The 26,645-nt window shown below is 42.0% G+C and overlaps 1 protein-coding gene across 1 annotated transcript; it reads right to left on the reverse strand.

Annotated features, from left to right (window-relative positions):
- Positions 1 to 55: 55 nt before the first annotated feature.
- LOC139738519 (uncharacterized) lies at positions 56 to 25,201 on the reverse strand. Its single transcript, XM_071649144.1, has 8 exons — positions 25,189 to 25,201; positions 24,363 to 24,420; positions 21,997 to 22,098; positions 17,662 to 18,178; positions 12,604 to 13,662; positions 9,432 to 10,317; positions 3,240 to 3,346; positions 56 to 265 (listed from the first exon to the last, which is right to left on the reverse strand). The coding sequence occupies exons 1-8, from the start codon at positions 25,199 to 25,201 to the stop codon at positions 56 to 58; spliced, it is 2,952 nt and encodes a 983-aa protein (XP_071505245.1).
- Positions 25,202 to 26,645: the final 1,444 nt, after the last annotated feature.

The raw sequence follows: 26,645 nt of genomic DNA on the forward strand, positions 1-26,645 counted from the left end.
CGTGACGATGTCACGCAAAAAGAGGCGCGCAAACCATGACGATTCGCCCCTCGCTCTATCGCCTCCTGAAGATGAACGGGTCGCCCAAGTAGACTGGCTCCTGGTGAGTCGAATACATGATGACGTGCTTGTGGTAGAAATCCAGGATGGCCTCCACGGAGTCGAAATCGTGATGGGCGATCTGGAACTTCTTGTCCTCGGTGGTTTGGATGACGTAATGGTGCACCTTCGACCCGTACAGCACTGACAGCATTAGGTCGCCAGCCTGCGTGTTGTTGTACAGAAGGAGAGGGGGGGGGGGGGGGGCAGAGGGGGAAGAAGGAGCGAAGTAGAGAGAGCTGTTAAAGGCGTTGACCCCAACTTCAAGTCTTTTTTAATGTGTGTGTGTGTGTGTGTGTGTGTGTTTAAGAGCGCTTACACATCTCCATACAACAATAACAACAGTAATGATATTATGATGACAACAACAACAACATCCACCCGTGACGGCAAACAACAATAACAACAGCGGATGTCTGCAGCTCTAAAGACTACTGCTCGATAATCCCTGACATATTGTTTAAGAAAAATCTCAAATTATTTTGACTGCAAGGAATTCCTCACGAAAGGAAACGCAATTATTACTACAAACATTTTGAAGGACTTCTACATAGTAATTTCTCTATACGGCAGTGCATATAATTGATTAGCAGATAGACCTAATAGCTTGACTTCGTTGTTCAAATGTCATAAAAATGCCGGCGAGGTGACATATTCCCTGGGAATTTTCAGGTCATGGTAAAAGGAGTCTATGATGGTTGCAATGGCAAATAGAGTTACCGCAAATATAGCGGTACTATATATAGATTGATACATTAAAGGACAAGTTCACCTTCATAAACATAAGGATTGAGAGAATGTAGCAATATTAGTAGAACACATCATTGAAAGTTTGAGGAAAATCAGACAATCCGTTCAAAAGTTATGAATTTTTGAAGTTTTTGTGCAGTACCCGCTGGATGAAAAGACTACTGCAGTGTATGAATAACTTAGATGTCACATGCGTACAACGATATAAGGAAAATATAAAGAGAATTTCACAAAATTCCATCTTTTGAAAAAAGTACACATTCCCCTGACTCGTTACCGATAAATGTTATGGGTAATATTATTCCCCCTGCCTTTAGAAAGAGGCAAGTCAATTGCTCTTTTATTATGCGAAAAAAGTGAAAATATGTTGAATTTTCTTTTATATTTTCTTTATACTGTTGTACGCATATGACTCACAAGCTGTAGTAGTCTCCTCATCCAGCGGTTCCAACACAAAAATTTAAAAAATTCATAACTTTTGCATCGATTGTCCAATTTTCCACAAACTTTCACTGATGTGTTCTACTAATATTGTTGCATTTTCTCAATCCTTATGTTTATGAAGGTGAACTTGTCCTTTAAGTGTTTGTTTGATGAGAGTCATTCAACTAAATTCACATTTATGAATCTTTATGCTTAGATAATTATGATGATATCTTAAGAGAGAGAGTGTGTAAAATCTTATATAGTGAGGGTTTTTATTAATTTTTTGTTTGTTTTTAGTTAATTAATGATTTAAAGTTATGCAGAAAGTTAAAACAAAATGTAAAAGAATGATAATAATTGCAATGACCCTACATTATTGGAATGATAGGGAATTTTTTTTTTTTTTCCGGGAGGAGGTCATTTTCATGATCCCCCCTTTCAACTTTGGGTAATATGGCGTCACAATCATTACTAATCAAAAATAATGACAACCATGCCTGCAGGATGCTTAATATCTCTTTCGCACTGTTTTCACTCTGGAAAATGTTACATCGACAACATCAAAAGCCCGGCGATCTTCGGGATTCATAAAAATCAATCAATATGAGCCAGAATATCCGCGTTTATTTCAAAGAGTGAAAATAAAACATCACATGCTTGCACGAATGCCCCAAAAGATGCATCGATCGATCCTGTTCGAGATTCAAGTCTTGAGCAGTTTGTAGTAACTCTTACTCATTGATACGGCAAAAAAAGTGGTTATAGCTTGCGGTTAACGTATCCGAAGGCTTCAGACGTGTTACCCCTTCACTCTCCCATTTGACATCGAGACAGAGTCTAATTTGAGACAGCACCTGCTGTAGACTTTCAGGGTGATAAATCGGGATTATGGAAGTGCCATTTCGCATCTATTCTTGTTTGTTGTTGTTTTTATTTATTTCTCTTTATTCAATCAATGGCCCCGGGGTCGTGGCATTCCACGTGACGTTATATTTACGATGCGGGTATCGAAAATAACCCCCGAAATCATTTATCATAGTGTTCGATCAGCGACCTAGGACATCGTGGTTTGTTCGACCATGTTTCACGTTCAGTTATTTGAAACGCAAATACCTAGGTCGTGACTGCAGGCATACCGACTTATTAGATTGTCGATGAAATAAAAGATGCATACAATAACAGCGCGACATGGACCGTTTGAACTATTGAGAGTACCTTAATCACTATATATCCCAGTAAAATCTAAGTAAAGAAGTATACCCACCGAATACCATGATTAATTAAAAAGAATAAACAAACAAAACTGTCCGGATGTTCTTACTTTTTATCATGATATAAATCACACAAATTACTCTCTGTCGTAAGGAGAGCCATTTTGCTATATGGCATGCTATGTGGCACGAGCATGATGCGCTAGCTTCACCAGTTTTTGCGTCATAAACCACTTACATCATGAGCTGTCCACGCCTTGCAAACGGCCTAGATCACTCACGTGCATTAACCACCAAACTTACACAAGATCTACACGTTTAATCCCTTGTTGACGGAAACCCATATATACCACGTGATAACCAAATGGGAATCGCAACCTGTACTATATATCGGAGACAAGTTTCAAAAATATGAACGAAAATCAGGACAAAAGGATAAAAAGAAGAATATAAGAAAGAAAAGGGTGCATATAGAAACAGGAGGAGGAGGAGAAGAAGAAAAATAGCAGCGATAATGAGAACGAAAGGGGACAAATGAGGAAAGGGGAGGAGAAACAGAAGAAGAAGAACGGAAGAAGGGTAAAACAAAAAGATTAAACAGAGAAGAAGACGCAGATGAAGACGACAATGAGGAGGAGGAAGACGTGAATGACGACGAAATTAAAAGAAGAATAAAGAGAAATGATGACAGACAAAAGAACAAAGAAAGAGGAGGAGAAGAAGGAGGGAACATGAGGACAATCTGGACCTTACCCGATGAGAACTGTCTCGAACCAAGTACTGGCGTGAGATACCCTGCGACAGCATCAGGTACTCGCACTCTTGGCGGAGCATTCTCCCGTAGTACCACGGCTGCGTAACTGCAATGACAAACCATGGACAGAAGATCAACACGACGCCTCAAAACACAATCCTTAATTACACAAGGATCATTTGGAGTGAAGCAGCCAAAGCAATACCTGATTGTTTTCCCCAATTAAACGTTTCTCTATGCTGCTAGGAAGATGAAGACCACCCCCAGCACCCAAACAAAACAAAAAAATTGAAAAACAATTCATGATCAAGTTATTCTTCCAAGCATGGAGCTACAACGGCTGTTGTAGCTCCATGTTCCAAGGGAGCTTGATACTACCACATTTTTTTCCACAGATTTTATTGTCAGTTGCAAAAAGAGAGTTATACAATCATCAGTAGACAACACATAATATATTTCATTCATGGAAACTTCACAAACGAAAAATGAAGGGAGGTGGAAGCTACGCAGATGTGTTAAGAGCAGAAAATGATATTAATCAGAGGAAACCATGCCTGATATTAGACATGTAAAGCTACGGTGCACGTAGTTAATGACTAATCAATATCATTCATAACAACTATAGTGAGAGTGAAGTATTCATAGCACAGCCAACCTTTTGAAAAAAAACATATAAAAACATACAATAGACAGTCATGTTAGAGTTGGATAAGATGACCTACTGTTATATAAATTCAATTGTCCTTGAAACATGCAATAAGAAGTTGATATCACACTGTTAGAAGCCTATACAGATACGAAAGTTCGGCTGCGAGAAGGCAACTTGTTAAAACTCTCCTGGTCAGGTTCTTTCAGATATGAAGGTGAAAAGGCAACTTAGGCGAAGCTAGGTGGATCTCCTATGGGCGTCTTACACGGGAGGAGAATTTAGGCGGGAAATTAAGTGACTGTTTGAAACTCTCCTTTGCGCATTGTTCGTGACGAGAAGGCAAGAAGATGGCTTCTCAAAACTTGCCTTGTTTGACCCAAAAGGCGCTTTGGCGCTTTATCAAGTTTTGGCAAGTTATGCCTTCTAGCCCTAAAGAGGGCGCGTGGATGAGATTCAAAAAGTCACTTTTCGCAGCTTCACCTGTAGCTGAAGGAAGAGCAATTGCTTTTTTTTGTTTCTGTTTTTTTTTTTTTACTTTCAGTGAAAACCAGCTTGTGTCGAATACTGCCATCTGCTGAAGAAACTTGCAAAAGTAAGGCACACCTGGCCAACAGATGTCTCGTCTCTCCCTGTGCCAAAAACTAGGTCAGGTTCGTTGTACACCATCATCCTCCTCTGGCCCAAACAACGGGTCATGACCTGTGCAGTCGAGGGCGCTCTGGGCCGATCCTTGATCACAGTACTCTACGTTATCCGCCCGAATTTGATTTCTTGATTTCTTGCAGTAGGCTACTACACTTGTCAGAGATTTGTGTCGAGCAAGACAAACAGCCTCAGAGTGATTCCTTTGCGTTTTCCTCCCAACCGCATGACTCAAGATTTCCATCAGCTCGCTGTGGCCGAGATTGACATTCTGCAGGGCCATGCAGGCGAGATGCGGTGCCTTCCGCCAGAGGGGGTGAGTGACTAGAGATCGCCAAAATGGCGTCCAGTCAATTCGCACTGTCTCTCTTTGAAAATGCGGTTGATGGTGGATCAGATCTTCACCATCACTCATGAGACATTGAGAGAGCAATGGGCAAGCATTGCTGATATTGAAGCAATAGAATATGCTGATACGCTACATTAACATGAAATTTACTGCAGTAGGCCTACATGACATCGTGTGTAAATGTAATTTAGAGTCTAGAGCAATACGCATGAAATGTTGTGAACACGCGATAATAACTTATATGCATACGTGTACAAGTTCAATGTCTCACTAACTGTATCGGACATCGAACGAGATCAGCACGCGATACGAGCTTGTTCTATATCTCATGTCTTGACTCATTGGCATGAGACCACTCACAATTTGGCTGAAATCAAGACAGCTGCGACTGGCATCTGGTCATAGCCAAACGATCGACGAACAAGAAAACTATCGCACCATTATTGTGAGCCGTTGAATCCTGCATGTCATTTTTGAAATACCTGTAGTCCCAAGTGTGTCTATTATATGAAACATTGTGGGCAAACAGCGTTGGCGCTGATTGAGCGTTGAAAGGTCTGTTTTAGATGAGTCTGCTAAGCTTTACAGCTCCCTACAGTCTTTTGCATTATGTCTCAAACGATTTGCATTCACATTGCAGACGACATTCCCAAAGGAAGCGGGAAAGTTGAGGAAGCGATCAAACATCTTGCTGTCATCTTTGATTTAAGTGAACATGATTCCAGGATGTTCTACAGTTCAGTATGTAAAATTGATGCGAAAAGATGTGGATGAGGCCTTTTTAGAACGGATGGCGGGCTGGGAGCACGGGGTTCCACCAAAGGAGGGTACTAACCTTGTATCCCCTAGAAAGTTATCATTGCTTTATCATGAGCTCTTCACCGAGATCTGACCGTCACGAGGAGAGTATGGAACGCCGCAACCCTCTAGACACATCCTGTGAGTGACAGTCGCACATGTTCTAGAAACATTCTGTCTATATACACAATTTGGTCGTAGACATATGCGCGATGCTGAACTTTGCATGAACCATCATCTCCTTTTTTGTTCACTCACTCCCCCTCCTTTCTCACTCCCTTCCTCTTGCCCTCTCCCCCTCCTTCTTTCTCTCCCCCCTCGCTCTCCAAAAGCTGGGGAGCTTGGGATTGAGTCATAGCGCATTAATTTCCTGCATCGCTCTCCATAGATGATCCGCGTCGACCGTTGCTGATTCGCCTGATCTCGTCGGGGGAACCTCGAGAAATGCGAGTGCGCCATTGTCTGTTTGTATGAAGATTCCTATTACCCGATGATCGACCCTTGATGATTGAGGCGAATTTCGGCCACCTTCAGGGATGATCAAACGTTAGCATCCACACCCTAAACAAGAGTAACTTTTCCTCTTGTTTCGAAGAGGATGACATCCCAAATTCGACTGAAACTAGAAAAACCCTGACAGACTGTATGCGATATTGTTTTTTGCTGACTTTTGAACAGCAAATATATCAAAATTGAACAGGCTGAATATGGCAGTTGCCGAATTTCGGAAGACTGACAAATGTTGGGCCCTTCCTCCATGGACAACTAAATAAAAACTGAATCAAATTGATGTTCTACATTCAAAGTTTTCAAACTCATTCAGCCATGGACAATGATGGATCGCCGATACAGATACACACAGACATGCAGATAAACAAAGGGGAGGCAACAGTGGTACAGCGGGTAAGACCCTTGCCTTAGAAACGTAGGGCCCGAGTTTGCAAAGTGTTTATGTCCCTACATTGTCAACATATTTTCCCCCAAGATACTCCTCTCGACCCAGGTGCAGGAATGGGTACCTGGCAGACCAGGGCCGTCTGGAAGAATAGCGCTAATTCTAAAGAGGCTACCCTGGGTAAATAAGATATTATTATTATAAACAAGCAGCTACGAACAGCCAGCTGTTCAGCTGTTCTTGTTGCCCGCGGGTGATGAATTCAGGCTGAACGGATACAAACTTTTGCATTTGAATTTTTCTTCGCACTTTCCTGCCGAAGTCTTTCCTCGAGAGTGCTAGAAATGATCAGACCCTCGAATGAGTCACGATTCCCCCAAGTGGCTTCTACGTTGTGACATTACGGCAAATGACAGATGTCCGCAACTCGCGATGCCCAGTGATGATGTGAATATAGAGTGCAGAGCTTCCGCCAGTGGGTCGCTCGACTTCATATGGCGAATCGCATATCAACACTACAAGTATCTGTCCATCCGAACTGCATCTAATCCCTTGCGCCCCTCACTCGATCCTCTCCATATATTTCTTGTTCTTTCTCTATTATTCTAGCTCTTTGTCTGTGTTCTGATGGAAGACGTATTCGTTCAGCTCACAGATAGGCTTCGCTGAAGCAAGTCGTCATGCAGCTATAGCTGTTGCCATGACAACAGCGAATGTAAGATTCAATTCAGGAGCAAATACAATTTTGACGGCGTAAGCTACCAATCGAATATCAATCATTAGTAAGATATATTATAACTTCATTGCTGGTTGATGTTAAGTTTTGCTTCATGGGGTTGGGAAGACAATTCAACAGATGTGATCCAACCAGAAATTTGGACTAAAGGTAATACAATTTATGAATTCGTCCATTCCTGGTCATATCAAACAACGCAAGAATGGTTGGGGTTTTTTTCTTCGTTGAAAAAAAAAAGATTCAGTATCTCAAAGCACAAATAGTTCAGTATTTACAAACGTTTTTAGGTTGGGTGTGTAGCGTCATTTCCCCTTCCACCTCCGTGCTTTACCCTTCAAAGCAATAGCATCTTGGAAGATGAATGCCGACGTTTTAGACAATGACGAGGAAGAAATTTTGTGTTTGTAGTGAAATTACGTTCCCGGCAGATCATTTGCGAGTTGCTTGTGCATTATGAATGACAGATCGTCAATGAAATGCTGTTCAGAGAAAGGCACACCTTTGACAATTCAAGATTTTCGTCACGGAATTATAGCATCAGTCCCTTGAGCCTGCTGAAATGTTCCAGCAAACTGTAAAATACAAAGTAGTAATAACATGTTCTCCCTTCTTTCACCCAATAACAATCATTAACTTTAGAAGAAAGAAAGGGCTAGAATTTGGATGAGTTTACTGGCATTAGATCCTCCCATTAACTATAGTGTCAGATCTTTGTGGGTTCTCATAAAAGAAAAGAAAGAACCCTCACTTGTAATTCAAACCCACAATACACCGCTTGTTTCTTCTTCTTCATGTTCTCTTTTCTCTCCATCACCCTTTCTTTCACCATGTGCTGAGTGACGCTCTTATACTCCGTGACCCCTGTCTGACCCCAGTTATCACTCGGCTTGGTACTCGGGCAGCATCCAAATCGTTTTCCCCCGCAGACACGGCCGGCTCTATAGCCTGCCACTGACATTAATCCACATTTCCTGAAAAGAAAGAAAAAAATGCCCTTCCCTGGGAGTTCCCTCCCCTGTCCTCCTCCTTATTCGCCTTGGGCTTCCCCACAAAAAGCCTCCTCCCCTTATTGCCAGAGAACATATCTGAGAGTCCGACTGACATGGTGCTCTGCAGATATCGAATGGTGTTACCAGTGGTTACCGGACACAGAGTTGCGACGTCAAAAGCTCTGATTGCACTGAATGGAAGAGATCATCGAAGATGGCTGCCGCTGCTATGGTAACACGACATTTGCTCCTGCAACAATTGCTCCTGTCTTATTTTCAAAGGACTTAGGGTTAGGATAGGGTTGTGATAGGGTTTTAGGTTTTGCTTGATGTGAGGATTAGGATTAGGATCACGGTTATGTTTGTGGGTAAACTTTATGACCGGCTTAGCATGCAGATATTTTATAGGAGCAATTGCTGCGGGAGCAAATGTTATGGAACCCGCTGCTATACATAACTGTCTCTCTCGGATTCTACCCTATGATTTATGTTACTTTTTGAGCAGAAACCTTCACTTCGTATGTTGAAAATAATCATATGCTTTCCAGAGCTCATCGACAAAACCTACTGCAGTGGAGCGCAGTTAGATAGCGGCGCTAGAAGTTCTCATCGACACTTCTACGGACGGGCAGGCTGCTTATTGCTCTAGCTCTCGATCCTTTCTTTCCACTGATGATGGATGAAAGGTTGAGCGCCATCCACAATGAAATCTTACTGCTATTACGACACTGACACATCGATTACAAAGGTGACAGCTCATGTATCCAAACGTTGAGCGAAGAAAACAGTCATTTCTCATCAATCACGTGACATGAATCCTAGTTTCACTCTAACCTCGTTAGGGAATAATTTCTCTTTACCCGAAACATCTCGGACCCGTTATTGCTCCACTTTGTACCATTTTTCCCTGTAGATTACAAGCCTATCGTTCTTGTCAAGCTTCCTAAGAACAGTATCACCGTATCCCCCCCCCCCCCCCCCCAGCTCGCTCTCCAAGAAGAATAAATGACAGAGAGAGAAGCAGCAGGACCAATACATGCATAAATTAGAAGGACAGACAGGAAGAAAGAGGCGTATCTCGAAGGAAATTGTTTTCACTGGTCGTGAGTAATACTTACGGATACTCAACTTACCGTGACTCGGTAAGATTTGGTCCTTGCAGTTGGCGCCCCTCGCTGGTCGACTCCCATTGTTACCATGGACACTGGGGGCCTTGAAATGGGTCCCTCCTCCTCCTGCGGTAGCGCCCCCACTTGAAACGGCAGAAGCTGCTGCTACTGCGGCGGTGGCTCCTCCGACACCCCCTTGTGCACCTCCTAAGGAAGCGCCGTCCATCCCGATACTGTTCGTCTGCACAAGAGGGTTGTGATGACTGGTTCGGCCATCTTTAGTCTGCTGCCCGCTGTTGCCGCAACGCTCCGTAGACTGCCAGCTCTCTTTGGATTGGGAAAGAGACGAATTCCGCATCTCCTTTGTCGCATGGCCGTTGCTCATGGTTCTAACCTCCTTGCGTCCTTCTTGCTTCGTCGCGCCGACAGACGCTTCTCTGCTGTAGTGACCCGGATGTGACGATGCGTTCCTACTGAGCTGCGAGTGAGCACTACCACCACCACAACCTCCTGTAACCCCGCGCTCTTGCGGGCATGCGCTCAAGCCGGTCCGAGGAGGTTTCTCAATAGTGGCACCCTGGGTGCAGCCGGTAATCAACGCCAGGTTTGATTGCGCTGACGAAGCTGCGTTGCCATGGGTGACGAGTTTCTGCGTCTGCTGCGCGTTCCTACCATGCTGATGGTTGGGACTGCCGCGCCCCGACGACGGTTGGTTCGGTGCGCTGAGAGGGGAGGCGCCGCAGCCCGCCTGTGAATTCTGCTTCCCGCCTGGTGAAGCCAGCTGGTTGCTACCATCTAGTGACGACAGCGAATGACTCGACGAGCAGGGAGAGCTGTAGAACCGCGGCGCGGGGACTGGCCTCAGCTCCGTGCTGGCGCGAGGAGAGTCGCTACTGCTAAGAGGTCGTTCCTGAAAAATGTGAACAATGAGGAATGCATATTCGTCATCACCATTTGTCTATTTGTAAATTTGAAAAGTGGACTTTATCTATTGATTCAACCTACTGATTCATTGATCAATAACGGAAAACAAATCCCCATAATCTTTCGAAAATCTGAAAACACTTTTGCCTTTCTCATAACGGTTACACTACCCCATTTTAAGTTTTAATTTTGACTGAATAAGTAATTTCGTCAAGCCATTCGAACTCATTTGGTTTGATGGATACACTTATTATAACTACCCGTTATAATGTCCCTAATAGCTACGTCCTCAAATGATTGTATGCGACTTTTAAAGGATGTTCATGGCTAACCGTGGCAGTCGTTACTGATTGGTTATACAATATACAACAAACAATAACATCAAGTACCGGTAGTAAAGTAATTTTCACCAGACAGTGATGGATTATTGTGATGGAAAGTCGAGTTCCTACCTAAAGGAAACAAAAACCGTTGCAAACATAGCAGTAGCTTTAACGATGGATATAGCTACTTATTCGTCACTCTTTTGAGAAAATTCCAAGAGTACGCGATTCAAGTTGATGACTGATAAAGAACATCATGATGCACGAGTGTCATCACGCAATACATTTCATTCTGTGTGTTTTGCGGTTTGCCTGTATGTCTGTTTGCATGTGTGTATGTATGTATGTGTGGGTGGGTGTCACTGTTACTCTTGCAAGTTCTCTGGCACGAAGCCACCGCTCGGAAAACGCGCGACTACGGACGCAGAGAGCTGTAGATGTCCGCCGGGATGCCAAATTCCTTGACTCATTTCTTGCGTCCCAAGTCGGTACACCTGGCAGAGTACCTCTATAGTCGCCTTGCCAAATGAGGGCGTAATCATGCACGTTTCTCCGTGTACACATCACTCACAATACACGTCGACGTGAATAAGCACTTTATCCAACCGTCGCTCTATTGGAATTACATGTAGTGATGTTAAACACGTCACACGAAAGTAAGTAACTGTTAAACTGGATGAATGTGATCTTTATAGCCTAGTTATAGCACTTCTGAGGGTGTAAACATGTGTTAACAGTTAAGGATCGACACACAAAAAACACGATCAGGCATATATTCAGGAGAAAATGAGAAGAAACAAGAAGGAGATAGAATGTACAGAAGTAAAATGGGGAAGAGGGATGAAGACGAAACTTAGAAGGGGAGCGAGGTCAAGGAAGAAGATCATGAGGAAGAAAAATGTGTGGACACAGTGATGCCAAAAATGGCGACTAAACCAAGATGTATAACGTTGAACAAAGAAGCAGTTGAAATGATCCAGACGAGAAATGACAAGGAGAAAACAACAGCAATGAAGATGAGACAAACGTCTTAGGTATTGGGAATAACAAAGAAAGACATCAACCGAGCTTGAAGCGTAACTTTATCAATACAAAGTCTGAATCACACGTCGTCCCATTTCTTCGTCAAACCACTGCACGAACGATGGAAATTGACTGCGCTGTCTGGAATAGCGCCAGTTTTGCTGGATAGTTTGACTATCGTCTCTTAACAGCGCATAACGACTTGTCAGAACGAGTCCTAACGTCTTTACAGTAGCCCTATGACCTACATGCGCAATACTGCTTGTTCGACAACACGAGAGTTTGTATCCATGGAGTTCCCTTGAGCAGAAAAGGCGCTTCATTCCGCAAACCACATGCTGTTGCAGAAAATTTGAGAGTTAAAACGAGTTGGGTTATAAAGTAACCTCCAATGAGTTTAGATGCTTGCAATAACGATGAATAGTGCAATATTCAGGGGGAAACCTCCGACTCCAAATTTTTTTTTTTTTGGAAAAAAATCACACCTGATTTGAACCTCCCTACAGAGTATGTCTAATGGGAAAGATACGATGGTTTGGCGTTATCCCTAATTTAGCATTTCATGGTTTACGCGATGTCAAATATGGCTTGTCCTCACTGCTTACCTTTTTTTGTAAAGACACGCTCGCGGCTTTGTTTGTTTGCTTTGTATACATTTTTGCGTGTAATATAACATAAGATTTGACCTGTCAACCGATCCAAAAGGGACCATAATAGCTGCCCTTCGTCCATAAAGTGTGAAGTTCATACCAGTAAAAATTCCAACTGATATTTGGGAGTGATCGGGCACTTGACGAAGTAACTTTGCCACGTTATCAAGTACAGAGATATCCAGAAGAGTGGTAATGCTTAATATGAAAACTACGAAGACGAGTTATAGGAAATACTGAATGGCGTTGAGTGATTAAGGGAATGGGGTTCTTTACCGAATGAAATCCGGATAGTCTGTCATCCAGGACAACATTTTCGTATCGATGTGAGTCTCCCTTGGGCTTGAAGGCCACGTTCATGTAGGTCTCGTCACCGGACGAATCCCTGGCCCCGGACAAGTAGTCGAAGGACTGGTTGAAGTAAGCCGGTGGCGAGGGTACTGGTCTGAGGTTGAAAACGCTCTCCAAGGTGCAACTTTCTGAGGCTGACTCCCTACACCTGTTATTTCGCGGCAGCGGTACCGGTTTCCTGGTGGAGACAGACCCCCTGTACTCCATGTCCAAGTAGGAGGGGGATTCCGGAGACCCGCTGTAGTCACGGTTCCTGCTTGAAGGCACGGCTGGTACTGGTCGATAACCCGACGCGTAGACATCGTCGAATCGCGTCGGTGAGTTGCTACCGGAGGACAGATTATCAAAGTCATACTGTTCGCTGTGGAATCTCCCCGTCAATTTCCTGCGCGCAAAGGCCTGCTCCAGCTCACTTCTGGGCAGCCGTTTGCTGACAGGCGAGCTGGACTGTTTGCTTGGGGAGGACGTCTCGCAGCGTGGTGATTCAGTGCCTGATCCCGACCCGCTATCGCCGCAGCCGAAAAAGTGGCCGGACTTGGCCGTCGTGGTCGGCGAGCACGGTGGTTCAAATACGTTATCGTAGGCCTCTCCCGTTGACGACTTTCGCTTGACTTTCATCTGCATAGCTCGCATCGCCTGTGCTAGTTCTGTTGCCGGAGCAGACCTCATCATCAAGCCGATGTCCTCGAAGGAAGAATCATCATGTTGCCCCTCGGCCGACATCCAACATCCTTCTGCCACGACGTCATCGTAGTCCCAAAACCCTTCTTCCACTTCCAACTCGTCTTCTCTCCACAGCTTTTCTCTCGCCGGCAGAGTCCGGGTCTTCGACGGCGGTGATTCACGCCTTTCCTGGTGGGCCTTGATGGCGTCCGCCAGTTCAGCCTCGGACGGGAATTTCCGGGAGCGGGTCGGTGTGGAGAGGGCCCGTCTTCTCGGCGGCGAGGCGGGAGGCGTCTTAGAGTTCTGCTGCTGCACCACGTGCTGGAGATAGAGCAAAAAAGGAAAAAGGAAAATGGAGTTTTGCTGTGGGCTCTCGACTTACTCTCTGATAATTCCAGTTTTAATGCTGATACAATTATGAAAGAAATAGCCACACCCATTTTTTTTAAATCCGTAAACAAAGTATTCATAGTCACCAAGTTGCTATAGCAACAGCTCAAGTGCCTATAAAGGAGAAATTCGAAGTGCTCGTGTGAACAGTCCAAAAAAACACCGAAAAACTTCATTTCTGTTTCTTTCACGAAAAGTTTATTGACTCTCAATGTTGACGTAAGTAAATTCAGAATTAAGTTATGGGAGAAATACGAAGATTTAATTGCAAAATGAGTAAACTCCAATTTCCTTTTTTCCAGTGGCCACTTCCATGATATGAACTTTTGTCGACGCGATGACATCTATTTGGCATCTAAAAGCCTCATCGAGTTCCTAAAAGTCTCATTGAGTTCCGACATGATGAATAGAGATGTAATGGCTCCCTTGGGAGAGTTTCTTTTTTTCATTGATGCAGCTTCATTAGTCAGAAGCGATGATGTACGAGTTTATGGGTAGTTGTCCTTGTCTAAATCATGGGAGGCAAACTGGACAAGGGCTGATATATATATATATATATATATATATATATATATATATACATATATCATAAACATTATTGGTCATGATCTAAACTGACTGCGTCGATGAGTTGTCTGCCAGTTTATGGAACGCCAATGCGTATGACTATTTTCTGTGAATGTAGTACAGCAACAACAGGGTGAAGTATTTATTCACAAAACTTCTTCCCCTTTTGCAGGAGTGAGGTGGCTGCACAGCTGGTATTGCGCAGAACAAGACAGAAATCGATGCCATTTTTTTCCATTTACTTCACCACCGTACAGTTGCTACTGTTGCAATAGGTACTTTAAATCCTGTCGTGAGTTGCGAATACATTAAAGACGCTTCTCTCCAGCTCCAGCTGAACTAAGGATTCATAATTCATGAACAAATCTTTACCAACTGAACCCAATCACTGCCAATACGTCTTTCTATGGGGAAATAGTACCTTCGCTGGAACGTTAGATAAAGTAATTAAATGTATTTTCGTCATCTAAATATTATAAACAGGGACTAATGTATAGATTTTGCCGCATTTGGGAGTAAGAGACAAGATTGAATATGATACAATGACTATTCTTAAGCAGTTTGGGTGCTAAGCATGCTGGGATTGAGGAAACATAGCTACTGAAAAAGAAACGAGTTTCCACTGTGATTGCACAACTGGATTTTTCGGTGAACAAGAAGAAGAAACATGAGAGGCTTTCGCCGTTTAACTTGGATAGCACAAACCTCGGCGTTTAGAAACTTCCAAACAGTAGTCTGCTCTTCAGTTATGAAGGAAATCGCCACAAAGACTGCAGACTGATCCTACCTGAGACTGAAGTATCATCTCAGATACAGAGACCACATTCGGGGGAGTTCGGATTTTCGCTGTCTGAGACGCTTTAATCGTACCGATTGCTAGAGCTCCAGTGTCGCGGAATAGTTCTGTACAACGCAAATATGCCACGATACGACGACGTATTAGCTCAAATCCGTGAAGTATAACAAACGCTCGATGCTGAAATCTGCAGAGTCATACAGCCTTCTACAGTTCACCGCGGAGGCACGGCTAAGTCAGAAAATCTTCAGTATAGCTCTGAGGCCCCCACATGTTTTTGGTGGCTATGTACTTGCCACCGAAGGTGAACAACCGTTCCCCCGTGGGTGTTGCCTTAGCCACAGTGGTTCAAATAGCCACGAAATCACACTGGCAACCATATTTCATTTTGAGTTTTGGCTAGTAAAATGATGATGGAGAAACAACACTAGTGCAGTGTAGGCCTGCTATTTTGTTGACAACCGACATGACGCTTTAGTGGATGAAGAGTTATGATTGCTTTCTCAGCATTTCATATTAGTCTCATCCCCACCCCAAATATGGCAATAATGTAGATCTGCTCTCCCTTTACACGATATAATGCAAAAGAAATTAGTAAGATTTAGATATGATATTTGATCAAATGAATTGCTTGGATGACCCCGTAGATTTGCATTGGAAGAAGACACAATGTTGTATTGGTTTTTAGAACCATTCATGTAAAAATTATGCCAACATATTCATCCTCTCGAATTCATGTTAGGTGCAACTCTTCTATGCACCGTAGTTATGATTCTCAGATACTTTAGCCTGGGGTCACGAGGTCGGGAACAAGAACGGGAATAAGAATCGTCAATTCTTCGAGGAAATGAAAAAAAAAATAATGGAAATAATCATCATCAGTTAACATGGAGAATACAACGCTGCGCTGCTGTAGCAAATAGATGGTGCTGCGTTAATGATCATGAAAATGGTGATGATCATGTCGATGATGATAAGATTACGATTATAATCACCAGAATTAAAGCTACTGCTACTGATAATAGAATGATAATAATGGCAACAAAAACGGCAATAAAATAGATACAAATAAATGAAAGACAGAAATGATAAACAACAATGGTAATGAATTATTAAGACTTTAATATTATTATGATAAAGAGAAGTTATTTCAAGTGCCTTTGCTGAAATCCTAACATTATCAGTATTGTCGCCGGCATGGTCAGAAACTATTTTGACATCCGGGTAAAGAAATGCATCAAGAAGGGGTATAAAACATCCTGTTTGGATGAACGCACCAGGCGAAATTCGAACTACGGCACAAAGCATGAAAATGATTGACAACGGCAACGCAAAATCTCGCAGAACCAAAGTGGAAACAGTGGCACGGTTGATAAGCACGCCACCAATGGTGGTATCTTCCGAAACGCATTATTCCATGTTCCGCTTGTACGCCATTATCTTGCCCATCGAAATCAGTGCACTCCGCAGCTGATGTTATACCTTCGTGCGACCGCCCGAATCCAGAATATTTACCAGGGATTTCTCTTTTATCGACAATATGCAAACGACCTTCAATTTCAATCACAACAAGAAATAGCTGCGGATCTTGCTGTTGTGGGTGTGTCCACGTTGCCATGACTACGTCATCCAATCTCACGGGTTGAATTACGTCACTGTGTTTCCTTGACCAAGCAAAGCCGAGGGACTTAAGAATAGGACTAAAACAGACTGAAAGCTGTCCATAGTATAGATGCATGGAAATAATAAGCGTGACTAAAAAAATATGGTGTTCCTGAATAGAAACAGTACAATTTTGATACCAGATACGTCAGGTAACCAATTATCAGGTTTCATTTCTTGTGTAATGATGCAAGCAAGTTTTTGTTTGTTCTGATCTATTCTGTCTTGTTTTGTTTTTGCGCAATCTGTATTTGTGATAGGTTAATACCGCCTATATTAAGTCACCAGTGCGATGATGTTTGCCTGTATGTGAGTTTTGACGAGCCTGATGATTGCCCCTAAATGAAGGTGGCATGAAACTCCGAGTAGCAATAAAATACGGATGAACCTGATGTCAACCGAGTGAACTTGTTGCAATACTTCTGTCTATATATATATATATATATATATATATATATATATATATATGGATCATTTCACATTAATATATCTATAAAAAAATCGTTGCAGAATTCCTTCAGTTTAATTATTCTATTGTCGGTATTGAATGTACAGTTGCTCGTGCCGCAACTACTCGCACTTATTCCTTGAAAGAAAAAATTTTTTCTTTTTTTTTTCTCCATGGCACATATAGGCCTACCTGAGACGTGGAGAAATCGTAATCATCGCACATGTAAATGTCCTGGGCCCTGTTTTATGAAGAGTTAAAATAGATTATATAGTTGATTTCAACTGTAAGTCTATGGCAGCCTGTGTGGTATTGACATTTAAAATTGATTTTATCTTTTGATAAAACGGGGCCCAGTGCATCTTGCGCTGTAACAAGGGCGCAATGCACGACTATAAACTTAAAACGAAGGTCGACAACCTCAACATACCGGCTTTTACAGAGATGGTCTACTAACCTGCTTCGCGTTTTTGTAACTTTCTTTCCTCTCCAGTCTGGTGTGCGCGCGCCCGCTTCCGTTTCCGGTGGCGGAGACACTTCCACATGGCATCGCTCCGCACCCCTTGCCGCTCAGGGTAACATCTTGCCCTGCGCTCTCCTCCCCGACTGGCGACGGACGAACCTTCGACGCCGTGTCGCCAAGGTCTGGCACTGGGGGCGGTCGATTCGGCGGCTGCGACAGCACTACCGCGGCAGAAACCGCCGGGACTGTCGATGGTGAGGATGAAAGTGTTGGCGACGTCGATGTCGACGTCGTGGTTTCGACCGATTTCGACGAGGACGATGACGACGACAAATTCAATTTACTAGTGAGGCCGGACAGCGTCTTGGTGATGGCAGCGGTCTTCTGGGCGAGCGTGAAACCCTTGATGATACCTCGACCAGAGTTGCTCGATCGTCGATCTGCAGACGATGAACTCGAACTGGATGAATGTGACGTCGTGGTCGAGTCATCTTTACTCTTCTTGTCTGATCTGTCAGAGATATTTAAGTCACATAAAAGTGAAAGAAGGCCTGGTACTCACAAGTTCATAATTTTTGATTTAGGATTTTCAGTCTATCCTGACTTTGCTCACTGTTGCGTGAAGAACGAAATATTCATAAACAAACATAATTTAGGTTTACTGAACGTCCAAATCAAACCCATTCGGCAGACCTTTCAAATGGCGTTGTAATTGTTATTGTCGTAAATTATAGTTATGACAAGTCAAATACCTTTTCATCAATGCAATGTGTAGAGAGTATACCAAGTGGTCAGGTTAGAATTTGTTATTTCACATCAAACAGGAAATAAACACTCGATTGCCATGGATCATAAATCATGATTCTACAGCGCCTTTGAATGTTTCTACAGATAAATGGTAAAATACAAACAGATAAATGCTGTTTCATCATCATCACCATCATCATCGTCATTATCGAATCCATGCAGAGAACGAAGTCACATTTGAATACGAAGCAAATATTAGGTTACGCTTTACAGTCATGATCACGGTTGATGTCAGTCATCACTCTTTTTAAACATTTCTCCGATATCGTAGGAATAACAATATTAATTGAAGTCCTTATATTTTAATAAGAAATAAGATATACACAAAAAACTTGCCCCAGACCTATAAAACTTGATGATGATGATGATGATGATATGATAAACAGTGTTAAATCACGACAAAACAGTGTTACTGACCCCTCAACAATTCCACTCAATGTATCTGACACTATTTGTAAAATGAGTAATCGATTTCATATCGTTCATAGTCAAATATCTATAAGAGAGCAACGTTTTTAGAATTTCATTGTTAGAAGAAAAACTGCAATCAGAAACTAATGAAGCCAAATCCCTTGTCATCTGCGTTTTGCTTAGTCGACGTTTTGTTTTCCTGTCGTAGCGTTCATTCCTGATACACTTGTACGCAGGTCAACAAACTTTTCTGATCACAAGATGGTGCAGCAAAAAAAAAAAAAAAAAAAAACAACAACAACCAAAAAAAACTCATTGTGACGTCATAGAAGCCGTAGGGAAAGTCGGAGACAGAACTTAAAAGGAAGGGGGTGACACACAACACAATCAATGTCACATGTGTTTCAACGTAGACTGCCCTTCTCGGCCATGTTCTCCACCCACGTGTGTGAATAGACACTGGTAAAGATGTGTAAAGCCGCCTGCACGCACATTCCCGACCTTGTTACTGAGGAGCAGGTAGGGATTATATTGTGGAAGGTGCATTAAATCACTGTAAGGAGGATAACGATAGATAACTGAAAGGTGAAAAGATATTAACCGACCCAGACTGTTCGGAGCAACCTTCCAAGAATATAAGTCAACAACTTCGAATTCATATTTAGCTCAAGAAGGAACCTAGTTCCTTTAATGCAATCGTTAAGATGCAAAGTTCCCAGATCCTGTTGCAATCATAACAGAGCTATTTACGTCTTCTCCAGTTGCTTATTATCTGTTTTTGTTTTTATTTTTTATGCGTGTTTCTTTTAAGCTCAACGCATAAAAGCCAAAATCTACTAACTCCTGATTCTCTCAGAAGTTGTTCATCTCTTTAGTTGTCAAAATATATGGGAAGGAGCTATCTTTGTATGATGTTGTTGTTGTTATTTTAAAGAAAGAAGAGAAAGAGAGAAAAACTGTGGCCCTATACAACAAATAATTTGCCCCAGACAATACTAATATAAAACAAACATGATAAATCTTAGAGATATTAAACAATGTATGATATCAAGACAAAGGTGAACATAATTTTGAGTTTTATTTGGTTAAGGGTATGATTTCACTTCCCCATTTTCTCAAAGAACAGTAAACAAACGGCAGAGTACGCAAACATAAATAACTTGGAGAATCTTAATGAGCCAATTTCGTGTTCATTCACTCATTTACTTGTCAGTAATGTGCTTATACGGACACTGTTGCATCATGTGGCTTCTCTATGTCTACAGTAATACTAGTTTGGTTCCTTATTTCATCATTTCCCGCCATTATGTGGTCTAAATAGATAAGGCGTACTCCATATTTCTATATTCCTGGCTTTATCATGGGCCTGCGACTAAACAAGCTTGCTTTTACGTAGGCCCCGTATTTTTTTTTTCGTACTTTGAATATAGTGCAGTTCATTTACTAGTGTAAACATACCTTTGTGTTTATTTTCACATCGAAATAAATTTAGTTTGACATTCAGGAGATGGTTTCACCCAGTTTGTACTTTGGAATTTTGTATTGCATAATTCTATTTTTTAGGACATTTTCTCGAGAAGTATGAAAAATAAATTGAAACTGAAATTAAAATCTTGGTTGACTTGACTCGAGACAGGGCGTCTCACTGTGATAATATTATAAGAATTAATTTGTTTTGGTTCTTTATTTTTCCGCGCAAGCTAACCAGACCATCGTATGAGGAGACATCCAACAAAGACGTCAGTCAGGCAGGGGAAATTTTTCAACACTCTGTTATGTAATCGCCGGAAGAAGCAAATAAGACCCTCCTCCCCTTGAACTTCCGGCGCCCCACTGATATCTGACCTCCCATGCCCTTTCTCTCCTTCACGGCTTTTTTTTCCCCTCTGTAATCTTCGTCTCAACGGAATATGGGCATGATATCATCCTGTTTTCTAGAGAACGACCAGATACAATTCACACCTTTTAATAGCTCCTTTCCAAACGTCACAACTTAAAGTAGGAACAGCGATCATGTTATCATCATAATATGACACAGAGAAGACCGCTCCTAGGCAATAAAACTCGTACACTACACATACGTACACCCACACGCACAAACACACACGAGTACAGTCACATGGACAGATGTGCAAAGTTTGACACTTTAGGGCATGCCGGAGTCGTCATTCTGTCTTGTCTTATACGCGAGAGTTTCTATATGTGTCAGTTTTAATATTCTTTTCCTAGAATTAATTTTCAAGTAGGTCACAAAATGACTCAAGAACAGTCAAGCCTGTTCTTGCAGTCACCTGTCTACAACGATCACATGCCACTATAAATAAAGTGTGTTTCAAGTCGCCTTTCATAGAAAAGATCATTAAACATTTTCTTCTTTTTGAGATATTTCTTTCTAATTGCGGATACTTAACCACTATCTCCTAAACAATCTTAAAGCAAATTTGTGAGGCACCCAAGCAAATCACGACACAAACCGGCAAGCAGGTATAAATATCAATTTCAAAAGATTTCGATTGGATTCAATCATCATCACAGCAAGTAGTTCAACTTTGATTACTACCGTGGTGACAATATGTGTTCTAATTTTGTTTCTGTGCTTGCTTCTATTCACGACGAGAAAAATAGGTATATGTTTTATGTAGTATGTGTATATAATTAAAAGAGATTTGATAAAATTTCGTAAGATGAATTAAATAGATGTTCTGCATGCATGCAGGGTTGATCGTGGAATACAGACAAAACTGATAGTATACCAAATGAAGTAAAAATTACAAAGACTTTTTCTTGGTGTGGGTGGGACTGGGGGAATATGAAGCCTTGTGTGTATGACACGAAATCGGTTATGTGATAATCAGTAATCTGTATTACCTAGAAATACAACTGTTCATTTATTTTATCATCTTTACTTGTAAACTTCCGTTTCAATAACGGTGCTGCTTACAACCGTACCCTCAGCATTCTTATGTCGTTTTGCTATGTTGTTTCTAAATTCCAGTGAACATTACGAGTGGCTTTTGCCAAAGAAGGTAGGGAAATGCGAATCTGCTCACATACTTCTCATTTTTCCCCGCATTCTCCCTGTGCCTCATTCATCTTGCCGCCAAAACTTACCCTTTGTTTTCCTTGTCCTTGTCTGGAAAGACGATGGTGCTGTACTTCACCTTGCCGCCGCCCGGAGCAACCTTAATGAGGGGAAGAGGCTCGCCATTTTCTCTGATGATAGAAAAATGGGAGATTTTGATGAGACCTTACGTCAGTAATGACGTCAAATAAAAGATTTCTTTGCCTCACACCAAGCATGAGCCATAATGTTTCAAGGGCAAGACGCCATTCGGACGGAGGCTTAGATAGCGAAGAAGGGGGGACAAGTGGACAAGTTGTAGGAACTCGACCAGCCGTTTCAGTGGGTATGAGTAAGATTTACTGACAGAACTCGTCAAGTTGATTTGGAAATTGCAAGAACACAAGGTCGACGAGCTGCTGGAACTTGGCGTATCGACTTGTTTGGGACAGGAAGACTAGACAAGTTGGCTTGTTGAGAACGCAATGAGACAAAAAGGTGATACAAGTCGGCAGGTCGGGTATAATTAGGAAAAATAGGACAAGAATACGAAGTGCTATGACGTCCAACTTGCCAAATCACTTGTTTCACGAAGGGAGTAATAGAGAAGACAGAGTTAAGATGGGGGAGATCAATAGAAGGAAAGAGTGAGCTTCTTGGGGGCAAGAAGACGAGATGATGATTTTTGGCAAGCTGGCGTGTATTGAAGGACACGGCGAGAAGATGAGATGATAAAACTCGGTAAAGGCGTCTTCACAGCGTCTTGTCTTAAATAGGACAGTTTGTCGTATTTCAACATCTTGTTTGCTCATTTACTCCTCTATACTTTTAAAAGTATCTTTTTATTTTCAGCAACCGAATTGAAAAAGAGGAGTGTATTGATTAACCATTAACAGCTCTTGCGCTGGCAAAGATGTTAAATGTATTGGGAGATATTACTTATTCTGAAGGCTCTTTATTCCGAAACACACAAATTCCCTTTTTTTTATGTGCGTTTTTCAAATTAGAAAACAAACTATAGGGTTCATTAATCAAAGGCTGTTATTCCGAAGGTTCTTGAATCCGGAAACGAAAAGAAAGTGCGTTCTAACGAATCTTCAGAACACTGTTTCGTTTTCGGAATAACGAACCTTCGGAATAACGAATCTCCAGAATAACGAACCTTATGTCATTTTCGGATTTACGAACCCTCGGATCGATCAATGAACCTGCTGATTTACGAACTTTGAGATTATTACGAAGCTTCGGAATAACAAACTGTGACCAATTTCTAGGTGTACAGACTGATGTCTCAATTCACATTTGTATGTATTTACATCGTGCAAAGGGAGCATGGAGAGGTATTCGTCAAGTCATCAAGAGCCTCAAGACAAGTGAGAATCACATTGCGATCCCAAGACACCATCACGTTTCAGAAGTCTGTGGTTAAGTCTGGTTGTGTTGGCCTTGTGACTCATGTTTTCAGATGTATGATAGAAGAGCACATTGCAGCCGTTTGGATACGGAGAGGGGGTGTTAACATGAATGGGTCAAGGTGAATGACTTTCACACAGAGGTGACAGTAGGGGGATTGTCCTTACAAATTAATGTATAATCACTTCACTCGCCTGTTCAAGCCTGTCATTTCAAGAAACCCTCTATAGATGCAGGTATACGTATAGTTTTGTTAATCAATTCACATGATGAATAGAATCGAGAAACATTTTCAGTGGTCGTCGAATTCAAACCAAATGCACAGATTATGTATAACAGTAGGCCTATGCATTGCCCCTTCCGTCATGATAATGATACGTATCACCATCACCATCACCATCACCATCACCATCACCATCACCATCACCATCACCATCACCATCACCATCACCATCACCATCACCATCACCATCACCATCACCATCACCATCACCATCACCACCACCATCACCACCACCATCACCATCACCATCACCATCACCATCACCATCACCATCACCATCACCATCACCATCACCATCACCATCACCATCACCATCACCATCACCATGATCACCATCACCATCACCATCACCATCACCATCACCATCACCATGATCACCATCACCATGATCACCATCACCATCACCATCACCGTCACCATCACCATCACCATCACCATCACCATCACCATCACCATCATTACCACCACCACCACCACTATCACCATTTACACCACCGTCACTATCATCATCATCACCATCACCACCTTTACTACTACCACCACAATCACCACCACCACCACATCACCACCTCCGCCACCACTATACCACCATCATCATTAAAAAACAGTGAAATATACTTCAGCAAAATTAAGCATAGTCAATCTGTGCATCATCTCAAATGGTCATGCCCGTAGATATGTTTGTTTTAGATTGAATAGTATTTTACGATTTATACTCACAGATATCTTGGCTTCGGCGGGCCAATCTCCACTTCTATGTAGTTCAACTTGTAGTTATCTGTAACGGATAATAAAGCAAACAACAATCATTGTATAACTAGATAACACTGAAAATAAATAACAAGGATACAGTTTTCGGATGACAAAATTTGGGGTGATGTTCTTGATTCCGGAGGTTCGTTAATCCGAAAATGAAATAAGGTTCGTTATCCCCAAGGTTCGTTATTCCGAAAACGAACAGACGGTGCGTACTTGAACGAACTTTCCGAATTACGAACACTATTTCATTTTCGGATTAACGAACCTTCGGAATGAAGAACCTTATTTCATTTCGGATTAACGAACCTTCATCGGGGAATTACGAACCTTCGAAATAACGAACTGTCACCATTTTTTTAAAAAATCCAGTCATTCAATTCAGTTCTTGTCTCCCCCCCCCCGAAAAAAAAAGACTTATAAAAGCAATGTCAAGGACGTCGAAAAGGAGGTTTGCTTACCCTCTCTTAACAATTTCACCACCTATCGTGACACCTGTATTGTTGCCTGAGAAATGTCCATCGGATATACGTATATCATGGCAGTATACACAGCAGAAGGACTCAACAGGAAATTCAAGATCCCCTCACGAGCGCACACGCACACACAAATGAATGTGCAAATACACACGTGTGCATACACGCAGGCATGCAACGACACGAATGTCTAATAAAACTCAAACACACACGACTTTCCTTCCTCGGTCGACATCTGCGCACTGCTGATATCAGTCATCGGACGGGAGGGGCATGACAACGCTGTCGTTTGTCCGGCTACAGATGAGTCTTACCTAGTCTGTCCATTTCGTATTCTGACCTCTAGATCAAGATCTTACCCCTCCCCCGCCCCTAATCGCTCCCCACTCCCCTCCCCTGCCCCGCACGTGCACGCGCGCGGATACACAACCACGCGAACACGTGCATACGCACACACTCAAACCGATAGAAAGACACAGCTAAAGTTGCCCTGCCGAGGACCACTAGAGATCTTTACACTAAATTTAGCACAAAGGGGCGCGCTTGCAGATGAAAAGAGTATGACTATTTTTGAGTAATCTAACCCAGACGGTAGAAGCAAAAAGTGTACTCGTTGTCATGGCGACAATAATAACTCAGAGACCCTTACTTAAGCTGTTGGTGCTGGTGATTTCATAAAAGTATGGTTTCATGGTCGGTGATGAGTCACGGAGGTATATTGGGGAGGGGAGGAGGAGGTTATGAACAGGACTGGAGACAGAAAGGATAATTGTAAACATTATGGGGTGATAGAACCACATTTTAAGAGTGACTTGATATCGACGCAACAAACGAATCCGTTTCAAATCAATGGCAAGCATTATTATCACTATACTGTATGAGCGTCAAGGAGTCTGTAGCATATACAAAGAATATAAAAACATATTACTGGTATAATTTGGATTCTGGGATATATATTCTATCTATTCGACAATTAGTCTTGAGCTCTTTGCCGTCAGATACGAATATTTTGACAAAATACAGTATGATGATGCGATATCTCAGAAGAAATCATCACGACCTTGTCACTAAACACCAAGTAACCGCTAAATACTCATTGACTTCAAACCCACTTAATTCGACATCCGCTTTTCTTTGATAGCAATATTTAATTGAAAAACAATCAAACAGAAAACCAAGATTACTAAACCCCATTATCACAATGAGTGTGGTCATGTCATCTCCTGTATTTGAAAAATATTTCATCTCAAACCAATGCAGTAAGGAAGTACTGACTAACCCAGACGACCAGATGTGTTCATTTGACTGAAGTTTACTGACCTCTGGTGAGAATCGATATTGCTTTTTTGTTTGTTTGTTTTTAAGTCGATTTCCCTATGCAAGAAAGATAAGGTACTAATTACTCGTAAAGCCCTACTTCAGAAATTCTACTGTCTTCGTTTCGTTTCGTTTATTTCATTTTCAACAAAGAGTGATAATTCACAAATAAAGAACAAATAATATGAAAATAAAATTACATATTCTCAATACGTCGAAATATCATATATACACCATGAATTGAGGAAGAAATTAATAAACGTATGCTATAGATTATCAACATAAGAGGTGCAGTAAGTGTTCCAATCTGTTACTCCGTATTTAAGAATGATAGTCATGGTTATGACTTTTAAAATTCATAAGGCAATAATGCATATATACACAGACACAGGCACACGATGAAAGGGTTACACCAAGGCAACGGCATTCCTCCCATCACATGAGATGTGACTTT

This window comes from Diadema antillarum, unplaced genomic scaffold (assembly GCF_040938485.1).
Source record: "Diadema antillarum isolate AM-2024a unplaced genomic scaffold, OU_Dant_1.0 seq00000752_RagTag, whole genome shotgun sequence".
Classification (NCBI taxonomy): Eukaryota; Metazoa; Echinodermata; class Echinoidea; order Diadematoida; family Diadematidae; genus Diadema; species Diadema antillarum.